Source organism: Saccoglossus kowalevskii, chromosome 6, assembly GCF_978046115.1.
Source record: "Saccoglossus kowalevskii chromosome 6, keSacKowa6.1, whole genome shotgun sequence".
Classification (NCBI taxonomy): Eukaryota; Metazoa; Hemichordata; class Enteropneusta; family Harrimaniidae; genus Saccoglossus; species Saccoglossus kowalevskii.
The window spans coordinates 7,350,785-7,370,789 of record NC_140646.1 but is presented as its reverse complement, the minus strand read 5'-3'; the positions used below and the strand labels follow the sequence as shown (position 1 = coordinate 7,370,789).

Below are 20,005 nucleotides of genomic sequence, written 5' to 3'. Positions count from 1 at the left end.
GCCAGTTGCATTGGAAGGTGGAACGGTTGTATAAAAAGTTTACATAGCTGGTTTAGACAAACAAAAGTCAGAGAAGGTTTTTTGAAAGATAGCAAAATTGTTTAATAAGATGAAAAAGTTGCCTGAAAAATCATAAAAGTTGCATTGAAGGACGAGAATGTTGTATGCAAGATTGCAAGCCACATTCAGAAGATAAGAAAATTATCTGAAAAGTTGTGAAAGGTGGTTCCAAATAGATGACATCAGCAAACTGACAGAAAATCTATTTCTATGAAAAAAAGAAGCAAAACACTGAAAGCATTGCATAATTTCTAAATAATTTATTCATAAATATAAAGACATAAAATATAATACTTATAAATGAAAATTCATTAAACATAAAAACCAAATTTTATTTCTAAATACTTGTTGTTGTCTGCAGCTTGGCAGGATCACTCGGTGGTGAGGCTGTTACACCATGAACAATCTCCAAAAGGTCAATACAACACCAAGAGATGCAACAATTGTACCTGAAATTAAGAAGACACAGAATTAGAGACACTTACAGCAGTCAGCTGGCATACAATTGATAATAACATATTTATTGAATCAACAAACATTATTCTATTAATTCATGTATACTGGTAATGTACAAAAATGTATACTGGTGAAGTCCAGTCTTGTAAAAACTACTGGTAAAGTTTGAATAAAGTCTACTGTAATATACATGATAAGTATCCTACTGTATTCTACTGGTAAAGTCCACTGGTAAAAACTACTCATATTTACTGGTATTCAACTGGTAAAGTGTATTGGAGCATAGACCTTAGAGGTCTGTGATTGTAGGTACTGTAGTCTACTTGTAAAATCTAGTTTACTAGCAAAGTCTACTGGTAGTCTAATGGTAAAGTTTACTGGCAAAGTCTACTGGTAGTCTAATGGTAAAGTTTACTGGTAGTCTAATGGTAAAGTTTACTGGTAAAGTTTACTGGTAGTCTAATGGTAAAGTTTACTGGTAGTCAAATGGTAAAATTTACTGGTAAAGTCTACTGGTAGTCTAATGGTAAAGTTTACTGGTAGTCTAATGGTAAAGTTTACTGGTAGTCTAATGGTAAAGTTTACTGGCAAAGTCTACTGGTAGTCTAATGGTAAAGTTTACTGGTAGTCTAATGGTAAAGTTTACTGGTAGTCTAATGGTAAAGTTTACTGGCAAAGTCTACTGGTAGTCTAATGGTAAAGTTTACTGGCAAAGTCTACTGGTAGTCTAATGGTAAAGTTTACTGGCAAAGTCTACTGGTAGTCTAATGGTAAAGTTTACTGGTAGTCTAATGGTAAAGTTTACTGGTAAAGTTTACTGGTAGTCTAATGGTAAAGTTTACTGGTAAAGTCTACTGGTAGTCTAATGGTAAAGTTTACTGGCAAAGTCTACTGGTAGTCTAATGGTAAAGTTTACTGGTAGTCTAATGGTAAAGTCTACTAGTAAAGTTTACTGGTAGTCTAATGGTAAAGTTTACTGGTAGTCTAATGGTAAAGTCTACTGGTAGTCTAATGGTAAAGTCTACTGGTAGTCTAATGGTAAAGTCTACTGGTAGTCTAATGGTAAAGTCTACTGGTAGTCTAATGGTAAAGTTTACTGGTAAAGTCTACTGGTAGTCTAATGGTAAAGTTTACTGGTAAAGTCTACTGGTAGTCTAATGGTAAAGTTTACTGGTAAAGTCTACTGGTAGTCTAATGGTAAAGTCTACTGGTAGTCTAATGGTAAAGTTTACTGGTAGTCTAATGGTAAAGTTTACTGGTAGTCTAATGGTAAAGTCTACTGGTAGTCTAATGGTAAAGTTTACTGGTAAAGTCTACTGGTAGTCTAATGGTAAAGTTTACTGGTAAAGTCTGCTGGTAAAGTCTACTGGTAGTCTAATGGTAAAGTTTACTGGTAAAGTGTACCATCCAGCTCTGTGACGGGCAATCAATAATAATATCACAGATACTTTCTGAATAGATATAACTCTGATTTAAAACTATGAGTTTCTATTTAATTGCACAGTATACTGGGTATAGTCATACCTCCCATGTATTTCAATGTCTCATACTTATTAGATTCAATAAAGGCTTTAACATTGGCAATTTCTGTGTCTATTCTTTTGTCAATAAGCTCCGTACTTTTACGCAGTTCAGCTTCCTAAGAAATAATAAGTTGAGGAAAAAATGATATGATTAATTAATTTGAAGCACACTAAATTTTGGAGAGGGGACAACAAAGTCGTGAGACCTGCAACATAGTATAATGAATTATTGTTCAAGTGATGGTGTCCACAAAATGCTTCTTTATTGTTCAAGTGATGGTGTCCACAGAATGCTTCTTTATTGTTCAAGTGATGGTGTCCACAGAATGCTTCTTTATTGTTCAAGTGATGGTGTCCACAGAATGCTTCTTTATTGTTCAAGTGATGGTGTCCACAGAATGCTTCTTTATTGTTCAAGTGATGGTGTCCACAGAATGCTTCTTTATTGTTCAAGTGATGGTGTCCACAGAATGCTTCTTCAATATTTAAATGCAAAGTGGCAGACCTCAGGTTTGGGGGAATCAAACTTAATATATGTTTTTCTAAAAATTGGCAATACAATCATATTCCATACTGAAAACTCACTCAGGTAATGTATCAACAGTTTCAGGTAACCATAGAAACAGTTGACTTACCACATCTTTTGCCCTGCTTCTCTCTAAATTCAGATCTAAACTGACACTGCTCTTCATTTTCACAACTTCATCCTGAGAGGAACAGAAATTGATATGTTTTTATTGACACAATGTGTCAGTAGTTCTGTCAGAATGGTCGCATTAGACTTTGATGCGGTGGTTGCATTTGGAATACTTCACTTGTTATGATAGGACTGTCAGTTGTTGGTTTCCCAGTGGGAAATGTATACATTTTTGGCTGAATATTTACACTGTCTACTCGTAAATGCAAATACCTAGAATTTATTAATTTTCCAATAAATTGTACTTCCTGGCAATATAATAATATTGACTCAAAAAGTTGGGGGTTACCAGCCTAATTTCTGAGAAAATGTTGGTTGCATTTTAGTGGGTAGTGGCCATTTTGGCAATATTATAATGCACAAGAGTCTTCGCAAGTTGTTTATGTTTTGCGAATAAGTTGAATAAGTCATATGTGAAAAAACAGAGGGGGTGAATCTTTTTTTTTTGTTAGATATAATGTCATTATCCTTCCCAGAGTTTCTTGCGACTAGAACACCAAAAATATCATCATGCCATCATATACTACCATTTTGTAGTGTGAAATTTAATCTGGATTGGTCAAGGCATGTCGAAGATATAACTCAACTGCATTGTGTGTGTGAAATATGGCTGGATACGGACAGACAAGGTCAATCCATTAGTCTCCCTGACCCAAGTGTGTGTGTGAAATATGGCTGGATACGGACAGACAAGGTCAATCCATTAGTCTCCCTGACCCAAGTGTGTGTGTGAAATATGGCTGGATACGGACAGACAAGGTCAATCCATTAGTCTCCCTGACCCAAGTGTGTGTGTGAAATATGGCTGGATACGGTCAGACAAGGTCAATCCATTAGTCTCCCTGACCCAAGTGTGTGTGTGAAATATGGCTGGATACGGTCAGACAAGGTCAATCCATTAGTCTCCCTGACCCAAGTGTGTGTGTGAAATATGGCTGGATACGGACAGACAAGGTCAATCCATTAGTCTCCCTGACCCAAGTGTGTGTGTAAAATATGGCTGGATACGGACAGACAATGTCAATCCATTAGTCTCCCTGACCCAAGTGTGTACGTGATATATGGATAAGGACAGACAAGGTCAATCCATTAGTCTCCCTGACACAAGTGTGTGTGTGAAATATGGCTGGATACGGACAGACAAGGTCAATCCATTAGTCTCCCTGACCCAAGTGTGTGTGTGAAATATGGCTGGATACGGACAGACAAGGTCAATCCATTAGTCTCCCTGACCCAAGCGTGTGTGTGAAATATGGCTGGATACGGTCAGACAAGGTCAATCCATTAGTCTCCCTGACCCAAGTGTGTGTGTAAAATATGGCTGGATACGGATGGACAAGGTCAATCCATTAGTCTCCCTGACCCAAGTGTGTGTGTGAAATATGGCTGGATACGGACAGACAAGGTCAATCCATTAGTCTCCCTGACCCAAGTGTGTGTGTGAAATATGGCTGGATACGGACAGACAAGGTCAATCCATTAGTCTCCCTGACCCAAGTGTGTGTATGAAATATGGCTGGATACGGTCAGACAAGGTCAATCCATTAGTCTCCCTGACCCAAGTGTGTGTGTGTGAAATATGGCTGGATACGGACAGACAAGGTCAATCCATTAGTCTCCCTGACCCAAGTGTGTGTGTGAAATATGGCTGGATACGGACAGACAAGGTCAATCCATTAGTCTCCCTGACCCAAGTGTGTGTGTGTGAAATATGGCTGGATACGGACAGACAAGGTCAATCCATTAGTCTCCCTGACCCAAGTGTGTGTATGAAATATGGCTGGATACGGACAGACAAGGTCAATCCATTAGTCTCCCTGACCCAAGTGTGTGTGTGAAATATGGCTGGATACGGTCAGACAAGGTCAATCCATTAGTCTCCCTGACCCAAGTGTGTGTGTGTGAAATATGGCTGGATACGGACAGACAAGGTCAATCCATTAGTCTCCCTGACCCAAGTGTGTGTGTGAAATATGGCTGGATACGGACAGACAAGGTCAATCCATTAGTCTCCCTGACCCAAGTGTGTGTGTGAAATATGGCTGGATACGGTCAGACAAGGTCAATCCATTAGTCTCCCTGACCCAAGTGTGTGTGTGAAATATGGCTGGATACGGTCAGACAAGGTCAATCCATTAGTCTCCCTGACCCAAGTGTGTGTGTGAAATATGGCTGGATACGGACAGACAAGGTCAATCCATTAGTCTCCCTGACCCAAGTGTGTGTGTAAAATATGGCTGGATACGGACAGACAATGTCAATCCATTAGTCTCCCTGACCCAAGTGTGTACGTGATATATGGATAAGGACAGACAAGGTCAATCCATTAGTCTCCCTGACCCAAGTGTGTGTGTGAAATATGGCTGGATACGGACAGACAAGGTCAATCCATTAGTCTCCCTGACCCAAGTGTGTGTGTGAAATATGGCTGGATACGGACAGACAAGGTCAATCCATTAGTCTCCCTGACCCAAGCGTGTGTGTGAAATATGGCTGGATACGGACAGACAAGGTCAATCCATTAGTCTCCCTGACCCAAGTGTGTGTGTGAAATATGGCTGGATACGGACAGACAAGGTCAATCCATTAGTCTCCCTGACCCAAGTGTGTGTGTGAAATATGGCTGGATACGGACAGACAAGGTCAATCCATTAGTCTCCCTGACCCAAGTGTGTGTGTAAAATATGGCTGGATACGGACAGACAATGTCAATCCATTAGTCTCCCTGACCCAAGTGTGTACGTGATATATGGATAAGGACAGACAAGGTCAATCCATTAGTCTCCCTGACACAAGTGTGTGTGTGAAATATGGCTGGATACGGACAGACAAGGTCAATCCATTAGTCTCCCTGACCCAAGTGTGTGTGTGAAATATGGCTGGATACGGACAGACAAGGTCAATCCATTAGTCTCCCTGACCCAAGCGTGTGTGTGAAATATGGCTGGATACGGTCAGACAAGGTCAATCCATTAGTCTCCCTGACCCAAGTGTGTGTGTAAAATATGGCTGGATACGGATGGACAAGGTCAATCCATTAGTCTCCCTGACCCAAGTGTGTGTGTGAAATATGGCTGGATACGGACAGACAAGGTCAATCCATTAGTCTCCCTGACCCAAGTGTGTGTGTGAAATATGGCTGGATACGGACAGACAAGGTCAATCCATTAGTCTCCCTGACCCAAGTGTGTGTATGAAATATGGCTGGATACGGTCAGACAAGGTCAATCCATTAGTCTCCCTGACCCAAGTGTGTGTGTGTGAAATATGGCTGGATACGGACAGACAAGGTCAATCCATTAGTCTCCCTGACCCAAGTGTGTGTGTGAAATATGGCTGGATACGGACAGACAAGGTCAATCCATTAGTCTCCCTGACCCAAGTGTGTGTGTGTGAAATATGGCTGGATACGGACAGACAAGGTCAATCCATTAGTCTCCCTGACCCAAGTGTGTGTATGAAATATGGCTGGATACGGACAGACAAGGTCAATCCATTAGTCTCCCTGACCCAAGTGTGTGTGTGAAATATGGCTGGATACGGTCAGACAAGGTCAATCCATTAGTCTCCCTGACCCAAGTGTGTGTGTGTGAAATATGGCTGGATACGGACAGACAAGGTCAATCCATTAGTCTCCCTGACCCAAGTGTGTGTGTGAAATATGGCTGGATACGGACAGACAAGGTCAATCCATTAGTCTCCCTGACCCAAGTGTGTGTGTGAAATATGGCTGGATACGGTCAGACAAGGTCAATCCATTAGTCTCCCTGACCCAAGTGTGTGTGTGAAATATGGCTGGATACGGTCAGACAAGGTCAATCCATTAGTCTCCCTGACCCAAGTGTGTGTGTGAAATATGGCTGGATACGGACAGACAAGGTCAATCCATTAGTCTCCCTGACCCAAGTGTGTGTGTAAAATATGGCTGGATACGGACAGACAATGTCAATCCATTAGTCTCCCTGACCCAAGTGTGTACGTGATATATGGATAAGGACAGACAAGGTCAATCCATTAGTCTCCCTGACCCAAGTGTGTGTGTGAAATATGGCTGGATACGGACAGACAAGGTCAATCCATTAGTCTCCCTGACCCAAGTGTGTGTGTGAAATATGGCTGGATACGGACAGACAAGGTCAATCCATTAGTCTCCCTGACCCAAGCGTGTGTGTGAAATATGGCTGGATACGGACAGACAAGGTCAATCCATTAGTCTCCCTGACCCAAGTGTGTGTGTGAAATATGGCTGGATACGGACAGACAAGGTCAATCCATTAGTCTCCCTGACCCAAGTGTGTGTGTGAAATATGGCTGGATACGGACAGACAAGGTCAATCCATTAGTCTCCCTGACCCAAGTGTGTGTGTGAAATATGGCTGGATACGGTCAGACAAGGTCAATCCATTAGTCTCCCTGACCCAAGTGTGTGTGTAAAATATGGCTGGATACGGACAGACAATGTCAATCCATTAGTCTCCCTGACCCAAGTGTGTACGTGATATATGGATAAGGACAGACAAGGTCAATCCATTAGTCTCCCTGACCCACGTGTGTGTGTGAAATATGGATAAGGACAGACAAGGTCAATCCATTTGTCTCCCTGACCCAAGCGTGTATGTGAAATATGGCTGGATACGGACAGACAAGGCCGATCCATTAGTCTCCCTGACCCAAGTGTGTGTGTGAAATATGGCTGGATACGGACAGACAAGGTCAATCCATTAGTCTCCCTGACCCAAGTGTGTGTGTGAAATATGGCTGGGTACGGACAGACAAGGTCAATCCATTAGTCTCCCTGACCCAAGTGTGTGTGTGAAATATGGCTGGATACGGACAGACAAGGTCAATCCATTAGTCTCCCTGACCCAAGTGTGTATGTGAAATATGGATGGATACGGACAGACAAGGCCGATCCATTAGTCTCCCTGACCCAAGTGTATGTGTGAAATATGGCTGGATACGGACAGAGAAGGTCAATCCATTAGTCTCCCTGACCCAAGTGTGTGTGTGTGAAATATGGCTGGATACGAACAGACAAGGTCAATCCATTAGTCTCCCTGACCCAAGTGTGTGTGTGAAATATGGCTGGATACGGATGGACAAGGTCAATCCATTAGTCTCCCTGACCCAAGTGTATGTGTGAAATATGGCTGGATACGGACAGAGAAGGTCAATCCATTAGTCTCCCTGACCCAAGTGTGTATGTGATATATGAATACGGACAGACAAGGCCAATCCATTAGTCTCCCTGACCCAAGTGTGTGTGTGAAATATGGCTGGATACGGACTTAGGCGAGGGTTCTCCGAACCCACCTATTCACATAGTTCATACCCACCATAGACTCCGGTCAGTCAAAATGACTATTTTGAACTGTAGGGATTAATCAGCGATTCTGCCGGTGACGGAGAGATAGAATCCAGGTCAGGGGAAGCCCCATGACCTCAAGATTCTTTTACCCCTTACGTCACAAACCCACGTGACCGAGGCCACCTGGCAGCGCCACAGGTAGCCGTCCTGGTTCCTTTCTCTCCGCCTCGAGGACTTAAACCAATGCGACGGAAAGAGTGGGGAGGTTGGGGGGGGACGCAGAGTCTATGATGGGTATGAACTATGTGAATAGGCGGGTTCGGAGAACCCTCGCCTAAATTCACTACGTTCAATTACCCACCATAGACTCCGGTCAGTCAAAATGACTATTTTGAACTGTAGGCAGAGTCAGACACCGATAGGTGGCGGGTTTTTCCGAGAAAATGATGAAAGACTTTCCCCCAGTCCGGGATGAAAAACAAACCCAAAAACCTAAGTTAAGACCCAAGAAGGTGGTGTCTTACCTTGCCTGTGCTGTCCCAGAAGCAAGAAGCCAATGCTGCTGTGGTGACAGGGTTCGGTGTGCCCGAGAAAGCTAGACCCAAGCCGAACTCGGGGGTGATAAGCTGGAAGTAGGACCGAAACAGTTCGCATGAGGGCGTAGGTCGACAGAAGCGAAACCTGGGAGCTTCCAAGAAGTGCTAGTGGAACAGACAATCTGCCCGCAAAAATGCAGAGACTGACTTATCGCCTATGCACAGAGGCCCCTGCAGTCGTTCGGGCTGGGTCAGCAAACAAGACCTGACCCGCTACGACGGGGCCTAACCTGAAGAGACCCTGCTCAATAGATTGGGTATCTCCTAGGTAGTAGTTGATGAAGACGTTCCGCGTTCTCCAGAAGCCTGCCCTCAGAATGTGTTTGAGGGGGCACCTGACGCTAGCGCTAGTGAGTTAGCAATCGCACGGACCTCATGTTCTTGTACTTGGTGTCTCTGCAAGGTCTGTGTTGAGGAGGATAGTGTATTATAGACCTCCAGTAGAATCGCATTAATCCTCCTGGGGATGGAAGTCGGGGAAACCGGCTTATCCCGCTTGCCAGGGCCGTAACACAAAAACATGTGTTTGGTTCCCCGTCTAGAAAACCTGGTACGGTTCTCGTAGCAACTCAGCGCTCGGACCGGGCAGAGAAGCAATTCCTCCTGATCCTCCGGACTGACAATATTTGCCAGCCGGGGGATGACGATCGGTTGAGGATCGTGTCCTGGGATTTGGTTCTTGGCGAGAACCCGATTCGTGTCTTAGTACAACTTGATCGCCCATAAAAGCGGCACGACCGTCCGCAAAGGATAGTGCGCGCCTAGCTTTGACCGGCGCCTACCTGAGGCGAGGGCCAGTAGGAAGACTATTTTCCACATCAAAAAATTGAGTGGTGCTGATTGGAGAGGGTCAAAAGGCAGTCTGCTTAGAGCAGACAACACAGTCGACGAGTCCCAGTTGGGCGACTCCCTTGTATGGGGTCTTGGCGCCTGGAAAGCAGTATATAGTCTTTTAAAAATAGAACAATCGGCTAGTCTTGTTCCCGTATGTTCTGAGTGGTGGGGGACAAGACCAACCTGTAGCCAACACTCGCTGCGTAGAACAAACCCACTTTGTCAAACAGGTGGACGAAGGAGCCTGCTACCTGGCCAATAGAGAGATGGTATGGATCAATCTCCCTTCCGCCACAACCAATCAGTGTATGCTTGCAGCCTAGAAATGTAGGCCGCGTAGGTGGAATCCCTGTTCGCCCTGGCCAGGACGTTGGCAGCCCGCTCAGATAAGGCTTTCGTATGTGCGGGTCTACTGAGAGCCTCTATGCGTGTAAGTGATACCTGCTGGGCTCGTTGGTAGTGCGCCGTCTGGTTGGGACGGCAGGTCCGGTAAGTCCGGAAGCACTGCTGGCGCTTCGACTAGCCTTCCCAACAGAAGTGGAAACTAGGCCTTGCTTGGCCAATTGGGTGTAACCCATGATAATATGTGGGTGTGCACCTGTCGAAGCTTTTCTTCGGTGCCCGGTGAACTAACGAGAAGGGAGGAAAGACGTACACAACTAAGTGGGTCCACGGGGCTAGCAAAGTGACCCTGGCCCAGGAGTGTTACGTACGTCAGCAGGAGTGCTACGTACGTCGGTAGCTTGGCGTTCCGGGGTGCGGCAAAACGGTCCAACCTTGGACCGTCCCACGGCCGAAACAGCCTAGAGGCTACCCACTGGGGTATCAGCTACTCCGTGTTCTGGAGACGGAGCCGCCTTGAAAGGGCGTCGCCAGACTGTTCCTCACCCCTGGAAGGTGGTGTGCGGTTAGCTCCACATTGTATTCCAGGCACCAAAGGAGGATTTTGCTCCGCTAGGACTGACAATGATGGGGAACGCGTCCCCCCTCCTTCTTGAAGGAGACCACCGCTGCGTTGCCTGTGCGGAGCAGGACTCTGTGGTCTCGAACTACGGGTAGAAAGCGTGGTAGTGCTCAGTACACTGCTCTCAGTTCGAGCCGGTTGATATGGTAGTCCCAAAACTAATGCGGGGGCCATATCCTTGGGCTTATTGGCCCAATAGATGAGCTCCCCAACTGGTATCTGTTACCAGAGTCATACCTGCGGCGAGCGGGCCCAAGGGGCTCCCCTGTTCGAGTTTGGCCAGTGACGACCACCAGGGCAGGGCTTCCTTCACTTGGTCCGAGATCGAAACCCGCCTATCTAGTTCCCATAGGAGAGCTCGGCGCTATAACAAGCGTTATACCGGGCGGCTGAAATAGCTAAGCCAAGCATACCTCTGTGTCAAAACTCCATGCCCAGGGACACCAACTGCACGTTGGGTCGAGGTGGGACTTGTCGATTTACCAAGGAGCCCAACTGGTGAAGTGAATCCTGTGTTAGCCTGACACGTTTGGCTATTACCCCTTGCCCGGGTTGTTGGTAACCGGAAGTCTGGGTACGGATAGAGGTGTACCGACATCTGGTGAAGCAGCAGCACTACCTGTTTCATCACTCTGGTGAACACGTAGGGTGCTGTGCCTAACCCGAACGGGGAGGCACCCGAGATTCAAATACGTGGCCCAGCTGGGCGATTCGAAGGAGATGGCAACTCGCTGGGTGCATCAGTACGTGCAGGTAGGCCCCGCTTAAGTCTAGCGGGGCTAGCCAGTCAAAACTGTGGATGGAGAGAAGAACCCTGAATGGTGTCTCCATGTGGAACCGATCGAGGAGCACGTACTGATTCAGTCTGCCTAGGTCCAAAACTGGACGCCTGCCATTTGTAGATTTGGTACTACGAACACATTTGGGTAGAAGCCTGGCCTTAGCTCCGGCTGATGTACCCTGTGTATGGCGTCTTTCCCCAGCAAACTGCTACTTCCTGTCTGATTGCTTCCGCCTTGCGGGAGTCCCCTGGCAGTGCCCAACAGGGGAGACACTGACGGGGGGAAAAGGAGATTTCAGCAGTATCCCGTAAACTGATGTTACCACCTGGAAAGGTCCAGGGATCGGTCACCCGTTGTCTCCAAACCGGACTACACTGGCGTAATCTGTGTTGACAGGGATATGTGGCCACGTGTTCGGCAGTTGCGAGGGGGGGGGGGTGTGCTTCCTTCCCCCATGAGGTGAGTTCCCCAAGGCCTGAAGTAGTCACTAAGTTGTGACCTGGCCATTCACCGAACACGTGCCTGTTCCCCCCGGTTGCAGAAGTGAGCGTCAAACATGCCTCCCCAGCTGCCGGGTAGACGTCCGCCCAGGGAGGGTGAGGAGCCACCACCTGGCTCTTACCTCCCTGGGGGCACGCCACTACCCTCCCCTCCCATGGAAGGATATAAGCGCTTGCCTCCTGGCTGACTCCAGCTAGCAGACAACGCCCTAGGGCGTTGTGTTTTCTGTGCTTGGGGTGCCCTCCGATTGCCCATGGTAGGACCAACTGGTGAGCGGATTCAAACTGAACCCTCCGGTTCATTGCACTCCAAAGCTCCGAGACTGTACCCACCATTCCCTGAACAAAGAGGGTGGAGGAAGTCCAGTCTGCGTCACTGAGGCGGGGACGTACCCCGGCTCAGCTTGTCGGCGAAAACACGTGCGTCTAAGACCGCGTCTCGTAGCACAGTAGTGGCCCTGGCCAAGAGAGCCAGGCGACACTAGGGGGTGTCGCATGTACATGTGCGGTGGCCCACCAGTAAAAATGTCGCCTGGTCTAGGAGGCTGGTGCGTTCTGCCTCCAAGGTCTCCAGAGTGCTGGTCACGCATAATGTGCTCAAGCAACTCTGCCCTCAGGGCTAGATGGGGTCTGATCCCGAAACCACACCGACCGGGTAGTGTTTGGTCCAGTGGGAAGTGTTGCTTTATGTTATCCCCACTCGGGGGCCTTAAGCATTACATCCTCCACGGCTGACCAACGCCGCCCATCAACATCGTTTGCATGCTCTGCGCCCCACTCCGCACTCAGGCGGACAGGGAGAGACTTGCCGACGGGGTTGCTTTGGATCCTGACGCCGTGATCCCATAAGCGTTGAAGCAACCTTAGGTGGTTGCTTTAGGATCAAGGGTGGGGGTATATACATCGTATCACTGGGATCGATGATACTCCGCCTCACCCCAAAAGCGTGGCTCACCGAGTCATACAGATGGATGACTCTGAGGGAACGCCCGGAGTACTGGCTGTATCTGACGCGAACGAACTGCATCTCCTTTCACTTTAATATGTGAGAGGGAGCGTGTTCGACTGTGCTCAAAAGATCAACCAACAACTGGAATTTATACAAAAGTTTGCAAAGTTATCTGAAGATCAAAAACATGATGTGAAGCAATATGAATCAAAACTGGTCGACCAATTTGATACCAAGGTTAAAATTAATGAAGCAAATCATACAGCAAAGTTACTTCAAGTTACTAAAAAAGATGATCTTAACAAACTTGATAAAAAACTTGAAGCAGCTTCACTAGCATTTGAAATTAAATACACTGAACACACTGAAGTGAATTTGTTGGATTCTGCTGAATCACATTTTGAAATTTTATTTGGCACACACAAGGAATACAAATGCACACCATGTGCATCACATCTCCATGTTGTATATAAAATCAAGCCAGGTATCACTCGTCACATGCAAACTGTCCATGGTAAGTTCAGCACAAAAGATCTGAAACAAAACACAAGATTACTAATCTCAATATTTAATATCAAAAATCTGTCATAATAATAAATTATTATTTACACTTGGTAAAACTATTCTAAAGTCAGCCTAAATTGTCAAATTTGTAATGACACTATTTTCTAGGTATTAATTCTTCAACTTCAAACACATCAATGTGTGTCACGTTTACTGGAGTAATGGGGCAAGTGGAAGGGGCGTGGCACATTTTTTTTGAAAATCATTTGTATATTTATATGTAAACTATATTTAGTATATTCTCACTTTAATATTACATAATTTATTATGAATAATATGTCAGAAAAAATATTGAGAGAAACGAATGAAATGCATTGGTATCAAAAACAGATACATGGAAAATGTTCATTTTATCCCTATACCCATAGTATCTCAATAGTGTATATATTATCTCAATAGTGAATATATGGTATGCAAATTAATGACAAAATACATTATGACACTTTATTCACTACTTCTATGAGGGACATAACGTGTATATGGTCGATCTACATATCGTTGTAAAGCTCTTGAAATCCCGAACAAAATTACGTTTTTCATTTTCACGACCAGCATTTTTGCAACAAAAAAGGCGCCAACAATTGAAGAAATCGAACGTTATTTTCTAAAAATTGTTTTTTTTTCGTGTAAAACGTAATAAAAAAGGACTTACCGAACGTAACATTGTGAACCGCCATGTTGAAAATCCATAGGAGGCACTCTCGCGGTAATTCTAACATAACAGTGAGAGGAGTAGGCCAAAAACCACCAAAAATGCAGTAATTTCGCATAATCAATTATAGTCTATAACTATTTATTGAAATGGTTAAAACAATTCGGGTAAAAAACTTCAAATACATCAAAAAAATGAGAATTCCAGTATCAAGTTGGGAATGAGGCTGGTGGATCAATTGAGGTCATAGAATGCTGATAGCGTGTATGCCAGTTTTTCTTTCAATTTGAAATTGCGCCCTCGTGCGGAGATAAAGTGTATATTGGTTGGTACAAAACGCATTGAACTCTGGGATATCACATTTGCTGTGCTGCGGGGGAGACCAAGAAAATATCGGTACCTCCGCCGTCGGGCCTCTTACTCGACGTCCCGCTACATGAAGTAGCCGAGCGTGAGGACTTTCCACTCATGCAAAACACGCAACTCACTTTAACCGATTTGTTTACTGGACGCGCGACCTTGCTGTGACGCGGTCATTGTCAGCGATTTTGATGGCGGAGAAAGAAAATCTCAGGCCTCAGAACTCCAGTGAAAAAAAACACGCTTTCACGCAAAAAACCCCGAAACCCACACGTAGCCACGACAAAGTATCTCGGATGCGGGTTCTATGCTGGTAAATTCTGAATAAACCACTGTACGGTCGGCTCGAAAGACGAGGAGACCGGAAGAAAAAATCCGCGAGCCTTGGAGCTGTCATTACATCGATATATTGCTAAATACATTAAAAATAAAAGACGACATGCATGAGGGAGACAAATTACAGTTGTAAAAGGTGCCGCCATGAAATCAACATGTGACCACGTAGTGGTGCCGGATTTTGATTTCTTTGCTGTGAAAAATACTACACACAAAGGGGAAAACGACACGAGGGTAAAAAAAGACAAGGAAAACTTATCCTACCAGCTACCATGTCGGATGCCGAGCAGCGGCAACAACCCAAGCTATAAATCTGGACAGGAAAAAAAGCAGGCGATCCAGCAGAGCTCGCTAGATTTCATCTCCACTCGAGGCGGAGAGAAATTAAGAGAGAAGAACGGCTACCTGTGGCGCTGCCAGGTGGCCTCGGTCACGTGGGTTCGTGACGTAAGAGGTAAAAGAATCTTGAGGTCATGGGGCTTCCCCTGACCTGGATTCTATCTCTCCGTCACCGGCAGAATCGCTGATTAATGCCTACAGTACAAAATAGTCATTTTGACTGACCGGAGTCTATGGTGGGTAATTGAACGTAGTGAATAGACAAGGTCAATCCATTAGTCTCCCTGACCCAAGTGTGTGTGTGAAATATGGCTGGATACGGACAGACAAGAAATTAAGAGAGAAGAACGGCTACCTGTGGCGCTGCCAGGTGGCCTCGGTCACGTGGGTTCGTGACGTAAGAGGTAAAAGAATCTTGAGGTCATGGGGCTTCCCCTGACCTGGATTCTATCTCTCCGTCACCGGCAGAATCGCTGATTAATGCCTACAGTACAAAATAGTCATTTTGACTGACCGGAGTCTATGGTGGGTAATTGAATGTAGTGAATAGACAAGGTCAATCCATTAGTCTCCCTGACCCAAGTGTGTGTGTGAAATATGGCTGGATACGGACAGACAAGGTCAATCCATTAGTCTCCCTGACCCAAGTGTGTGTGTGAAATATGGCTGGATACGGATGGACAAGGTCAATCAATTAGTCTCCCTGACCCAAGTGTGTATGTGAAATATGGATACGGACAGACAAGGCCAATCCATTAGTCTCCCTGACCCAAGTGTGTGTGTGAAATATGGCTGGATACGGATGGACAAGGTCAATCCATTAGTCTCCCTGACCCAAGTGTGTGTGTGAAATATGGCTGGATACGGTCAGACAAGGTCAATCCATTAGTCTCCCTGACCCAAGTGTGTGTGTGAAATATGGTTGGATACGAACAGACAAGGTCAATCCATTAGTCTCCCTGACCCAAGTGTGTGTGTGAAATATGGCTGGGTACAGACAGACAAGGTCAATCCATTAGTCTCCCTGACCCAAGTGTGTGTGTGAAATATGGCTGGACACGGATGGACAAGGTCAATCCATTAGTCTCCCTGACCCAAGTGTGTGTGTGAAATATGGCTGGATACGGTCAGACAAGGTCAATCCATTAGTCTCCATTTTTAAACTTTACCCAAACTCATGAAAATCATGAGTAGCTGCGTCATGCAACAAGGGCTCATAGTGTTGAAGCTGTGTTTTGATATTAACTAAATTAGTTTCACCTAATTTTAAGAAATACAACACTCAAATAGTTAATATTTTTTATATCCCTAAACTTCACCATTAAAATCATCTTTTGATAACTAATGTGCCAGTGATCAGTATTTAAACAAGTGGTCGGTGTTAATAAGCAAGTGAGTGAACAGATAAAAAACAGTTGTTTCTTATCTGAAAATATAAAGTGGCTGAAAATTGAACACTTGTTTCAATAAGAAAACAATAAAAGCAGGAATTGTGCAAAACAAGTATTGTAGACTCTTTGTAACATTAATGTTCACTGGTCTGTAACTCACCTTCAAATTTTCCTTGATTTGCTTAGCTTCAATAACAAGTTTCTGCAAAAAAAAACCATGCATAATTAATAATAATAATAATTTCATTTATTACACCATAATGAAAGTTAACAAATCATTTTAGGCTGTTATGTAATAAATTTAAAAGTTAAAGAAAATTAAGATAAATGCAGTATAAAATGGCTAATTAGCCTGAGATAGTGTGGTGATATACAATTATGTATGATAAGTACATGTCTATGTGTCATGTTTCTTGAAACAAAGTTTTAAGTATTTAATCACATGCTTGATTAATAATAGTTTTGAATTTGTTTATATTGTTTTCTGATTGAAAAGTGGGGAGTACATTTGTGAATTCTGTATAAAGTATTTCTCTTTCAGTATTATAAAAATCACACCCTGTTACAAAATGTATTTCATATTCAATTTCTGATGAAGTGCATTTTTTACAGATTCTTTTTTCTGCTGGTATTTTTGGCCTTTCATTCTGCCAACTTCAATTTGAAGTTTATGGCAGCTCAATCTCAAGTGTGACATTACTTTGATGTCTTCTCTATTATGTAATAAATGCAGATATGGTGACGTACTGATATCATTTTTAAGGAGGCTGTATGTTCTAAGCTTAGAATCTGTTCTATTAATATCACTAATCCATGAATCTGTGTAGTGGTTCTTAATTATGTGACACAAAATTAAGGTAGTATCCCCATTACATAATATTTGTTATTTGACCAGTTAAAGCTACTTAGGCTAATAATCTCACCTCATTTTCATTTCTTAGTGCTGAAAACTCACTTTTTTCTAATATAACCATATCTTTCTTGACTGAAGCAATGTGAGACATTACTTGCTGCAACATAATTTCCTAAAAATAAGAAAAAAAATGGAGAAATCAAGAAATTCTTGAGACATTGAGCTTATTACTATAGCAACCACTGCTAAATTAAATCATGACAAAATTGCTATTGTTACTGAATATTCTACATAAATTTTCTAAAAAAATGCTTCTATGTCATGTATAAAATGACGTAATTTTCATCTTTGCAATAGCAAGTAACTGAGACGATATGAAAACAATATAAATCGGGAAAAAAATGTGGAAAGTTTATGGTTTAATTTAGGTAAGGTAGGGTTATTGGAGACACAGTTTTTTTGGCCCAAGCCTATTACAGCCAAAACAAAGTCAGCTTGGACGTTCAGTTGTGAGATATGACGAAATAAACGGTGCCAGCGATAGATTTTGAGTATGAAAGAACAAAATAAACGCAATCAAAGGCGCCGACCACGTGTGTTGGAAATAAATAGAACACGTTGCGACATGAAATCTCACATGCATCTTTCACTCGCGCAAATGCACACACGCATGCAATTTCCGTATATTGAATACGTTGGCAATGGAAGGGACAAGTTTAAATCATCTTTGTATTAACACAACTTGAAAACAACAGTCTCACACTGAATATATGTTTATAAATTATCAAACTAAACATTCAATGAAGACAAAGCTAAGGCTAAGACGAAATACATGTGACAGTACGATTATGCTCGTCTACTACATGCCCCGGGACTACACGTTCAAGTATCCAACTTCCCAATACAAAACATGTTTACTATCAGCAATAATTTCTAGTACTGGCTGGATAATTGCATCATATCAGTTGACATCAGACATATCCCTGTACAGGATTTTTTAACAATGTTTCAAATTTCCAAATGAATTTTCAAATAAGTTGGGATGAATATGAATTGAATGTCCATCTTTTAAAAATCAGCTAAACAGTTCACCGCCACGATTATGGTGAATTAGCGAGTTATCAACGAAGACGACCGGACGTCTCCGGTCATGAGCTGGCTGGTTCGAAGTTATCCACTTTTCCAGTGATGAATATTGCGTTCGAGTTGAGTTACTTGTAATTACAAGCTTGATTTACATTTTTCTTGTGGTGTTTTTCGTCAATGTATTAAATATAAGTGCGTTGGGAAATAGCATAATTATATTGCGTCAGTGAAAGAGGCTGGTGAGACTGTCACAACGCGTTCTATATATTACCAACGTGCGTGGTCGGCGCCTCTGATTGCGTTTATTTTGTATTTTTATTTTTAAAATGTATCACTGGCTGCGTTTTTTTTGTTACGTCTCGCAACTGAACGTCCAAGCTGACTTTGTTTTGGCTGTAAGCCTATCTCATTTGCATAAATGTTGTTCCTCCGGCAGTTAATATTCATTTTATTTTACCTGCTGTGCTTTCGTCACGGAGTTTGTCTTTTGAATATTCATTGTTTTATTGATGATCTTTACAAGTAGGGATATCAAACATTCTGCCTGTGATTCACTGAATCCTACAAATAATTATATTCAATCATTTGACACAACTATCATCAATCAATATACAGAGTTGGAGTTCTGATTAAAGGTCGGTAGTCGCCACACCATGCATATACGGGATATATCAGTTTCATATGAACAAAGATGGCAACGTTGACTGTTGCACAAACGAAGATAAACTGAGACATTTAGGAAATTAGGTAATTTATTTAGGTAATTTCATTGGTGGTTGAAAGGTATCAAAGAAGTCACTGACGGTTTAGTACACAACCACCGCCCTTTAAGTGCACAACCACCGCCCTTTAAGTGCACAACCACCGCCCTTTAAGTGCACAACCACCACCCTTTAAGTGCACAACCACCGCCCTTTAAGTGCACAACCACCGCCCTTTAAGTGCACAACCACCGCCCTTTAAGTGCAGAGCGTGATCTTCATACTTGCAAGGACACCCATTTTTAAAATTCATAAAATGATCTTAGTACATAGGAAAATATCAGAGGACACTATACAAGGCAAACTTATTGGACACTGCAACATGGTCTTCAATGTCTCTGTGAAGTTCAAATAACTTTATTTATAACGTACACGCCTTTGATGATCTACGAATTACATCACCTTTATCTTCTTTGCATTTGGTTATTAATAATACAAAGTTCATTAAAATTATTTATAAACATATTTGCTATTAAAATGTGAAAAAGTTTAACTCACCATTTTTATCCATTATTTTCACCAAAGCATGCGTGTCAAAGTAATAATCTATTTTTTCTGGAGTTTGAAGAGCTACATCTCGGCTATCATAACACATATTACGTTCATGTAAAACTATTATAAAGAGAGAAATGTGAAATAATTTAGTCGATGTCAACTACAGAGATAGCATAAGAACAGTGTCATGAGAAATTAAATGTCCTCGTTGCATCATTATTCATTCGAACGATCACGATCACTGAGATATCTCACTAACCTGTTGATGTTGCTCGTTTCCCCTCTAAGCGAACTAATGGTTTCGGTTCACAACTTGCGTATTGTATACTAAGTAACGATCTGTTGTTTATATGGCAATATCTACATGCTTTCCTTGAAAATACTTCAAAACCATTTTGATTTCGAAGGAAACCGTTGGAAGCATGACATCTCAACCGCGCTGCCATTTTCGGTTTCCGGCTTAGCGTTTATCTTCCGGGTTTCTAATTAAAACCAACAG

The 20,005-nt window shown here is 43.2% G+C and overlaps 1 protein-coding gene and 1 long non-coding RNA gene across 2 annotated transcripts; both read right to left on the bottom strand.

The window, feature by feature from the left end:
* Positions 1-300: 300 nt before the first annotated feature.
* LOC102806261 (mitochondrial calcium uniporter regulator 1-like) lies at positions 301-19,984 on the bottom strand. The gene is made up of 8 exons (XM_006811915.2): positions 19,766-19,984; positions 19,510-19,623; positions 18,708-18,811; positions 17,235-17,336; positions 16,472-16,513; positions 2,675-2,746; positions 2,041-2,155; positions 301-509 (listed from the first exon to the last, which is right to left on the bottom strand). The coding sequence occupies exons 1-8, from the start codon at positions 19,950-19,952 to the stop codon at positions 451-453; spliced, it is 795 nt and encodes a 264-aa protein (XP_006811978.1). The 5' UTR covers positions 19,953-19,984; the 3' UTR covers positions 301-450.
* On the bottom strand, positions 13,040-13,992 carry LOC146741485 (uncharacterized). Its single transcript, XR_014929766.1, has 2 exons — positions 13,886-13,992; positions 13,040-13,203 (listed from the first exon to the last, which is right to left on the bottom strand). It is a non-coding gene; the product is annotated as an uncharacterized LOC146741485 (long non-coding RNA).
* Positions 19,985-20,005: the final 21 nt, after the last annotated feature.

Coding starts and splice junctions, on each gene's coding strand:
- LOC102806261 (XM_006811915.2), bottom strand. CDS start 19,952: ATGGCAGCGCGGTTGAGATGTCATGCTTCCAACGGTTTCCTTCGAAAT. Junction 19,624..19,765: donor GAAACGAGCAACATCAACAG/GTTAGTGAGATA, acceptor TCTTTATAATAG/TTTTACATGAACGTAATATG. Junction 2,156..2,674: donor GAAGCAGGGCAAAAGATGTG/GTAAGTCAACTG, acceptor ATTATTTCTTAG/GAAGCTGAACTGCGTAAAAG.